The sequence below is a fragment of the Elephantulus edwardii genome, unplaced genomic scaffold (assembly GCF_000299155.1).
Source record: "Elephantulus edwardii isolate Elephantulus edwardi_28Jun2011 unplaced genomic scaffold, EleEdw1.0 scaffold00177, whole genome shotgun sequence".
In the NCBI taxonomy this organism is placed as follows: Eukaryota; Metazoa; Chordata; class Mammalia; order Macroscelidea; family Macroscelididae; genus Elephantulus; species Elephantulus edwardii.
The window spans coordinates 3,122,509-3,132,773 of record NW_006399927.1 but is presented as its reverse complement, the minus strand read 5'-3'; the positions used below and the strand labels follow the sequence as shown (position 1 = coordinate 3,132,773).

The 10,265-nt window shown below is 40.2% G+C and overlaps 1 protein-coding gene across 1 annotated transcript in view; it reads right to left on the bottom strand.

Annotated features, from left to right (window-relative positions):
- Positions 1 to 1,216: 1,216 nt before the first annotated feature.
- The window catches only part of FAM19A4 (family with sequence similarity 19 (chemokine (C-C motif)-like), member A4), a 268,762-nt gene continuing 259,713 nt past the window's right edge, over positions 1,217 to 10,265 (bottom strand). The window contains exon 3 of the mRNA XM_006895955.1: positions 1,217 to 1,392. Coding sequence (XP_006896017.1) covers positions 1,217 to 1,392 — 176 coding nt within the window. The remainder of the gene's footprint in view (positions 1,393 to 10,265) is intronic.

Below are 10,265 nucleotides of genomic sequence, written 5' to 3'. Positions count from 1 at the left end.
ATTTGAACAGCCTGCTTTGTGTGGGCAGCACAATTCATTACCCACTAGACCACCAGAGATCCCCTTCAGGTTGAAATAAATAGACACAAGATCATGACTTCATAGCTTTCACCAAACAGAAAGTTCTAGTATTAAACAAGCAGATACACTAGCCCAGGTAACCTGGAATGATAACAAATGCTGTCCAGAGGCACAGGGCTACCACTGCCAAGGAGGAGATGGTCCCCTGAAGAAATACCATTTACAAGGAGAAGAAGGGAGAGGCATCCTTCCTAAGGAGAGGGACAACAAAAACAATGTGTCAAGAAGGACAACAGAAAGCTGAGTGGCTGGGGTAGAGAAAGTGAAGAAGAGGTGGCTTGCCACCTTATTACAGACTGACCGCAGGTGTTAGCGAGCCATGGATGAGGGTGGGAAGCACTGAGAGATTTCTGGGCAACAGCTCTGAGATGACTTGCATTTCACAAGTAGTGCTGTGGCCACGTGTGGAGAATGGAGCAAAAGCAGGGGTGAAGTAGCAGCACCTAGTCTTGGAGAGACAGTGGTGGACTAGACAGGAGTTCTATGCGGAGTGATAAAGAGTCAGGAATAGACTCGAGGCAAAAAAATCCTAGGCATGGGGTATAGCTGGGGAGAGGAGGAGGAGGAGGTTTCAGGCTGAGAAAGGAAGCAGACAGAACTGAACGAAAGGCCATTGTGTGAGGACACGGTTGGCTTAGGAGATCTGACAATCTTTAGCCATTAAATTTCTTTGAAGGCAGGAGGTAGTTCTATTTTAGCATGTCATCTATGTACTCTGTAAAACGGAGCCAGCAGAATTGGAAGGAGGGCCATTGTGGGAGGAAATGGTTTTATATATTGGTGATTTGAGAGCTCTAGTGGCCTAGTGGGTAAGGAGTTGCATTGTAAACTCAAAGGCATGCAATTCAAATCCACTAGTTCTGTGGAAGAAAAGTGGGCAATCTCTTCCTATGGGATTTACAGCCCTGAAAACCCCTTGGAGGATCAACTATGAGCTGGTTCCAACTACTGAGTTGTAACATACAAATGACAACATACTGTCTGTATGTGGCTTCTTGCCACAATGTTTTGATACACTGACCCGTGATCTCTGAAATCACTGTAACTAAATCAGGCCAGTGAAGGGACTGAGTGGCCCTGCCTAAAACCAGCACATTCACCTATCAAATTCCTGCCTGTTCTCCAGATGGCTATGCTAGATCAAGGCCAGACCCCCTGGCTGACGTTGTGCTGCCTCCATACTTGCCCTTGTCGTCTTGACTTTATTGCCACTGCTGCAGGACCACCCTGAGGAATCAGGCAGCACTTTGCAGTCCTCGCCTTCCAAACAGGGATTCATGTGACACCACCACTTCTGGATTACAATGGAAGCTGGAAAACAAAGGCCAAAGAACGTGGGTGAGCATGTTTCCTCCCCCAAACGTCGGTGAGATGAGGCTCAACAGGGGCTATTGTGGGCAGGTGCTGTCAAACCAACTTCCACTCACAGGGACACCTGTGGCAAAGTACAACTGTCCAATGGGGGAGGGGGAGGGGGGTTGATACAGGCCCTTGAAGAGACTGAAATCAGTTTAGTGACCCTACCTAAAATAGTAAGTTTATCCACCAAATCTCTGATCTACCCAAGTATTCTGCAAAATGGCCCCCTGACCAATTCTGTCTGCTGCCTTTCTCAGACAGAAATCTAGCTCCCTCCACCTCTCCCCGTTATTATCTCATCCCTGGGATATCACATCCTGAGTCCCTCCATTACTTTGCATCACTGTACAATAGAACCCCATTCCAGTGCAGACATGGGCAGCTGCTGCCACACACTGCTCTATTCTCCACATGTGGCCACAGTATTTCTTGTGAAAGGCAAGTCTTCTCTGAGCTAGCTCTCCCAGAAATGACTCAGTGCTTCCCATCTTCACCCAGGGGCCAGGGACCCTGCAGTCAGTCTGTAATAAGCTGGCAAGCTACCTCACCTGAACTTTCTCTGCCCCAGCTACCTCCACTTTCTGTTGAACTTCATTCATTCAGTCCAGGTCACCAATTTCTTCTCCTCAGTGTGTACGTTCAAAGCACTAGTCTCCCAGTTTGGAAGCAGCCAAGCCCTTAACCATCATACAGCCTGGGCTCCTTCAACATAGGTTGGTAAAGTGAATTCACATATTAAGAATCAGGATTATTGCACTGGAAAAAAAAAGCCACCAGAAATGCCTTTGAAGTGTTAAAGAGCAAGGATGTCACTTTAAAGACTAAGAATCAACCCAAGCCATGATCTTTTCAATCACTTCATATACTTGTGGAAGTTCAGAGTGAATAAGAAAAAGTGAAGAATTGCTCACTTTGATTTGTAGTGCAAGAGAAGAGTACTGAATATCCCACAGACTGCAAAAAGAAATACCAACTCTGTCTTGGAAGAAGTGCAATCAAGGCTCTTTTCAGGAACTTTTATAACATATTTGGTCATGTTACCAGAAGGAGTCAGACCATAGAGAGGGCATTATGCATTTTACCATAAATCACATGTAAAAGTGCAGCAGTACAGAGTAAGACCTGCAGTGAGCTGGAAGGACACAATGACCACATCAATGGGATTAAACACAGAGGAAAATAGGAGGGTGTGGGACCAGGCAGGGTTGTGATGCCGTACACAGGATTACTGTGGGCCACAGCCAATTTGTTAGCACCAGATAAAAAAATAAACTTAAGAGAATTCACTCAGCATATGCCTAACACAAGAAAATACAACTCTCCAAAGATACACCAGACCCAGAGAGACGTCAGACCCAGAGAGATGCCAGACCCAGTGATCCAAGGAGCGAGCCACCGGGAGGAACTGCCAGGAGCAATCTGCTGGGAGCAAGGCGCCAGGAGCGAGCTGGAGAGCTGGAATTTGAGTAAGATACGTTGTGGGGTTCACTGCTGTTTGGACCACTTGGGACCCCTTAAACTCAAGGAGAATGGAGTGAGACAGCTTGAGGAAGACAGCAAACGCAGTTCTGGAAGAGAAAATCAAAGTTTTCTGGTTTTCTATTCAGGTCTGTGCAAGTGCCTGCCTGGTGAGCATCTGTGTGTGAATCTGCCCTGCATGCTTCTGTGTGTGTGCCTTCCTGCACACATCTCCACACTCTGGCTTGTGTCTCCACACATACATTCAACTAACGGCCTTTAGTCTGGAGCACTTGGACTGGCCTGGCTGCAACAGTTGTCTGACAGAAGAGGTTGTGAGTACAGGCCCTGAACTGAAACAAATCTTCCCTCAGGTCAGAATTTCAAAGAGAAACATAGGCAGGGTAGCTGTCCCACCCCCTTCTGAAGCAGTAACATCAAATAAAGAACCTACTATCACCTCAAGCATAAAAACCTCTACCACAGCAATGTCACGTAAGAAGCAGGCAATCTCTCACTCTACACAAGCCTAAAGCAGGATATCTCTCCTAAAAAGTGACACAGTAGCAATGGATTTCCTGAAGCCAGAAAGTCTTATGGAACGTTCTGACACAGAATTTAAAAGAACAATGACTGAATATTTTCACTGAATGAAAGACAAACTTGAAGAAATATAGGACACTGCAAGCAAAACAAAAAGAAAAGTTAAAAAAAAATACAAAACAATGCAGATAAAACAAATGAGTCATGAGAGGTTCTGGAAAAACAAAAACCAATGATCCAAAATATGAGGTTCAATGTTTTAGACATTGTCAACATGATGGAGATACATATGAACAGACTTGAAGAGATGGAACACAAAACCAGTTAAATAGAAGATAGAATTGTCACCACTGACCTGCTAAAACAAAAAGCAGAATCAAAAAGGAATGAAAAAGAAGAAAACATAAGAATAATGTCGGACACTATCAAGAGAAATAACATGTGCATCATCGGAATCCCAGAACAAGAAGAAGAAAATAAAGGCACCAAAAAATTTCTGGAAGAATTACTAGAAGAAAACTTCTCAGGCATAATGAAGAATGAGAGGATATATGTTCAAGAAGCTGAGAGAACACCATATAGATAGGAACCTAAAAGAAAAACACTAAGGCATATCATAGTCAAATTTGCCAGAACCAAAGATAAGGAGAGAATTCTGAACACAGCAAGGGAGAAACAAAGAGTAACCTATGAGGAAGAGCAAATAAGATTGAGTGCCAGCTTCTCAGCAGAAACCATGTGAGTAAAAAGACAGTGGAATGACATATATTGAACACTCGAAGAATACAAATGTCAACCAAAAATATTGTACCCATCAAAACTGTCCACTAAGTATGAAGGAGAGATCAAGATATTCCCATAAAAACTGAACTAAGGGAGTTTGTAAAGACAAGACCAGCATTGCAGGAAACTCTGAGAGACATGCTTCTTACAGAAGTGCCACAGAAAGCAGGATGGGCCAAAGTAACTAGAAACAACACTACGAAGAACTTAACAAAATGATAGCAATAAAACTCTGCCTCTCAATAATCCTTCTGAATGTGAATGGTTTAAATGTACCATTGAATGGGGGGAAAAAAGAGTAGCAGATTGGATAAAAAAAAATCCATCAATATTCTCTTTACAAGAGACACACATGAAAAGTGAAGCTAAGGAAAGAATTTTTAAAAAGCGGGGGAGATATACCAAGCACATTGTAATCAGAAAAAAAGCAGGAGTAGTGATATTAATCTCTGATAAAACAAATTTCAATGCAAAAACCATCATGAAGGACAAAGAATGTCACTATATAATGATTAAAGGATTAATATAACAAGAGGCCATGACAATGATAAATATCTAAGAGGCCATAACAATAATAAATATCTATGCACCAAACGATAGAGCTGCAAAATACATGTTAACAAAATTAAAAAGGAAATACACAGCAGAACTACAATAGCTGGAGACCTCAATGCCCCACTCTCAAGAAAAAAAGAGAACTACAAGAAAGAAACTCAACAAAGACACTTAAGAATTACACCACACAATAAATCAACTTGTTATCATTGATATTTATAGGCTAATGCACCCAAATAAAGCACAGTATACCTTCTCCAATGTATGTGGAATGTCCTCGAAAACAGAACGTATTTTAGGACATGAGTCAAGCATCATTAAATTAAAAAACAGCAACAACAACAACAACAAAAACCAGAAATAATACAAAGCATCTTCTCAGAACACAATGCTATAAAATTAGAAATTAATAACAAGAAGATTAAAGGAGAAAAAAAGCATACATTTGGAAGGTGAACAAAACCTTGCTTGAAATGAACATTGAGTGGATTCTAGAAGAAATAAAAAATGAAATTAAAAAGTTTCTTGAAACAAATTACAAAAAACGCCACAACTCACCAAAACCTCTTGGGAAACAGCCAAAGAAGTAATCAGAGGTCAATTTATAGCAATAAGTAAACATCAAATGACAGGAAAAAAATGACCATTGGCTCTCTAAACCAACATCTCCAACAACGCAAAAAAAGAAAGAAAATCGACATTTTCTAAAAATTCTAGAAATTATAAAAATTAGGGCAGATATAAGTGAAACAGAAAAAAGAAAATCAATTGAAATCATCAACAAAACTAGAAGTTGGTTCTTTGAAAAGCTCAATAAAATTGGCAAACCACTAGCAAAACTAACAAAAGAAAATAAAGAAAAGATAGAAATAATCCAAATAAAAGATGGAATGGGCAATGTGACAACAGAACTAACTAAAATAAAAAGGCTAACAATGGAATATTAAATAAAAGTATACTCAAAAACTATGAAAATCTAGCAGAAATGGACAAATACTTAGAAATTCACTACCTACGTAAACTGTTACAAACTGAAATTGAACACCTGAACATATCCATTAGCAAAAGAGAAATTGAAAAGGTAATTAAACAACTTCCAGCCAAAAATAAATAAATTTTAAAAAGCCCTGGACCATATGGCTTTACAAGTGGGTTTTATCAACCATTCGGAGAAGAATTGTCACCAATTCTACATAAACTATTTCAAAAATATATAAAAGGCGGAATTCTCCCAGAATCATTCTATGAAGCAAACATATCCTTGATATCATAATCAGGTAAAGACATCACAAAAATAAAAAACTATTGGTCAATACCTCTCATGAACATAGATGCAAAAATCCTTAATAAAATCCTGGCCAATAGAATCCCACAATTGTAATTGCTGTTTTTTTTATGTGCCACCAAGTCACCTGTGACTCATAGTGACCCTATGTACAAGAGTCCTAAATGCCGTTCTATCCTTTGCCAACCTTGCCATCTCACACACACTCATTCCCACCATCCCACAGAATTGATCCATCTCATCAAGGGTCTTCCTCTCCTGCACCATCCCGCCACTCTCCCACACATGATGTCCCTCTCCAAGGACTAGTCCCTCCTTGCAACATGTTCAAAGTATGTCAGATGAAGTTTCAGAATCCTTGATTCCAAGGAGCATTCCAGCTTCACCCTCTCTAGGACAAATCTGTTTGTCTTCCTAGGAGTCCATGGTATATTCAACACTCTTCTCCAGCACCGCAGCTCAAAGGCATCAGTTCTCTTTCTATCATCCCTAGTCACTGTCCAGCTCTCCGATGCATACCACGTAATTGAGAAGACGATAGCCTGAATCAGGCGCACCTTAGTCTCCAGCCTGACACTGTTGCTCTTCAGTACTCTGGAGAGGTACCTCACAGCTGACTTTTCCAATGCAATTAGTCTCTATTTCCTGCCTGCTATTACCAAGAGAGCTGACTGTGGAACCAAGCAAACTAAAACTGTTAACTATCTCAGTCTTTACCATCCATACTGATGCTGCCAATCAGCCCAGTGGTGAGAATTTTTGTTTTCTTGATGTTGAGCTTTAATCCATATTGAAGCCTGCAGTCCTTGGTCTTCTGCAGCAAGCACTTCAGGTACTCCTTAGTTTCAGCAAGCAGGATTGTGTCATCCGTGTAATGTAGGTTTTTGATGACTCTTCCACCAATCCTGATGCCACATTCCTCCTCGTACAGCCCAGTGTCTTAAATGATCTGTTCTGCATACAGATTGAAAAGGTATGGAGACAAAATACATCCCTGACGGACCCCCTTCTTGATTTTGAACCATGTAGTGTCTCCTTGCTCTGTTCTGACGACTGCCTCTTGGTCCAAGTACAGGTTTCACATTAGCACAATCAAATGTTCTGGGATTCCCATACTTCTCAGAGTCAGCCATAGCTTGTTGTGATCCACACAGTCAAAAGCCTTTGCATAGTCAATGAAGCGCAGATATACTTTCTTCTGGTATTCTCTGCTTTCTGCCAAGATCCATCTAACATTAGCTATGCTATCCCTAGTACCACGACCTCTTCTAAATCCAGCCTGCACATCTGGCAGTTCTCTGTTGACACATTGTTCCAAAAGTTTTTGGGTAATTTTCAGCAGAATCTTGCTTGCCTGTGATATTACGGATATTGTTCGATAATTTCCGCAATCTGTTGGGTCACCTTTCTTTGGAATGGGAACAAATATAGATCTTTTCCAGTAAGTTGGCCACTCCAGATTTCTTGGCACAACTTAGGGAACACATCCAGGGCAGCGTCTGCTTGTTGAAATAAATCAATTGGTATGCTGTCAACTCCTGGAACCTTGTTTATTGCCAATTCCTTCAGAGAAACCTGAATTTCCTCCATCACCATAGGCTCTTGCTCATATGTTATTTCATTAAATTCTTCTACATCAGCCAATTCCTTCTGATACAGTGACTCTGTGTACTCCTTCCATCTTCTTTTGGTACTTCCTGGATCATTTAACATTCTACCCAAAGTATCCTTAAGTATTGCCACCTGTAACTTCAATTTGTTTTTCAACTCCTTCAGCTTAAAAAACGCTGAGCGACTTAGGCCCTTTTGATTTTCTGACTCAGCTCTCTGCACATTTCATTATAGTATCTTGTTTTGTCATCCCAAGAATCCTACAATACATTTAAAAAAAAATCACCATGACTGAGTGGGATTCATAACAGGTATGCAAGGATAGTTCAACATAAGAATAACAATCAGCATAATTCATCACATTAACAAAGAAAAAATGAACAAGAACTACAAGATCCTATCAACTGATGCAGAAAAGGCCTGTGACAAACTCCAACACCTTTTTCTGATTAAAACACTCAACAAAATAGGAATAGAGGAGAAATTCCTTAGCATAGGAAAAAGTAGATATGCAAACCCAAGAGCCAAAGTTGTTCTGAATGGAGAGAATCAAAAACATTCCCTTTGAGAACAAGAACTATGCAAGGATGTGCACTGTCACCTCTCCTATTCAATATTGTATTGAAGTCTTAACAATTGCCAGAAGACCAGAGAAGAAAGTAAGAGGTATCCAAATTAGCAAAGAAGAGGTAAAATTATCTCTATACACAGATGGTATGATACTATACTTAGACTCAGCCAGAAAACCACTGGACATAGTTGACCAATTCAGTAAAGTGGCAGAATACAAGATCAACATAAAGAAATCAATTGGATTTCTCTACAGTGACAAAGAAATTACAGAACTGGAGCTAGGATAAACAATACTTATCACAATAGCTAATCACAAGTTTAAATCCTTGGGTGTAAATCTAGGCAGAAACACAAGGATCTACTGAAAGAAAATTACAAAAAATTACTAGAAGAAACAAAAAGAGACCTGTAGAAATGGAAGAATATTCCTTGTTCTTGGATAGGAAGACTCAATACTGTGAAAATGGCAATACTACCAAACACAATTTACACGTTCAATACAATCCCATTCCATTCTTCAATGAAATGGAAAAGGCACTCTCCAATTTCATTTAGAATGAAAACAGACCCCAATTAAGCAAAGCCCTCCATAAAAAGAGAACAAGGTAGGAGGCACCTCACTCCCTAATTTCAAATCCACTACACTGCCGTGGTGGTCAAGACAGTGTGTACTGGTACAGTGACAGACACACTAACCTATGGAATAGAACTGAGAACCCAGAAATCAGCCCATCTTCCAATGGACAACTGATTTGACAAGAAGATGAAATCAGTTAAGTGGAGAAATAACAGGCTTTTATACAAATGGTGTTGGCAAAATTGGAAAACTATCTGCAGAATACTCAAGCAAGAGCCACACCTCACACTATACTCAAAGTGGATCAAGGTCCTAGGACTAAATGCAAGGACTATAAACTTCATTAAGAGAAAAGCTTGGAAGAACCCTAGAAGCCCTAATTCATAACATGTACAGTCTTCCCGAAAAACCTAGACGAGGAGAGGATAAAAGAGATGAATAGGACCTTTTAAGAATTAAATCCATATGCACTTCCAAAAACTATTACAATAGGGTAAAAAGGAAAGCCACAGACTGGGAAAAAGTATTTAGGAATTACATGTCACATAAGGGACTTCTATCTAGAATTTATAAAACTCTCGAGCACCACAACAAGATAAAGGTAATCAATCCAATTGCAAAATGGGCACAGATATGAACAGATGCTTCACCAAAGGACAAACAGACACATTAAGAAATGTTCAAAATCCCTAGCTCTAAGACAGATGAAAATCAAAACAACTAAGAGATATCATCTCACCCCAGAAGAATAGCAAAATTCAACAGAACAGCAAACAACAAATGCTGGTGAGGTTGTGGAGAAACCGGAAACCTTATTCACTGCTGGTGGGAGTGTAAAGTGGTGTAATCACTATGAAGGCAGTATGGCACTTTCTCAAAAGTTGGAAATAGAAATACCATTTGACCCAGCACTTCCTCTACTGGGAATATACCCAAAAGAAACCAGAACTGCCACCCAAGCACATATATGCCCATCTATTTTTATTGCTGCTTTGTTCACAATAGCAAAGAGTTGGAAACAACTCAAGTACCCATCAACAAACGAATGAATAGAGAAGCCGTGGTATATTCACATAATGGAATACTATGCTGCACTGAAAAACAAGGAACTCACTAAATATTATACAAAATGGGTGACCCTGCAGAACATTTTGCTAAGTGAAATATCTCAGTCACAAAAGGACTAATACTGCATAATGCCAATGTTGTGAAATGAGACTAATATGAGGGCTGGGGGAAAATAACAAAAGAGGGAATAGATCATGTACATGGCACCGAAACACAGAAGGGAGAGAACTGTTTAAAAGGAATATATGATTAGGCATTATTTTCATGACAAGAGTCCAGAATAAGAGCTGCAAAGTAAAGTGGACTGGGGAGGGTTGTTTAACAATGAAATAATTTTTTTTCTTTTCAAAGAGAAAAGCAAACTGGGGGGGG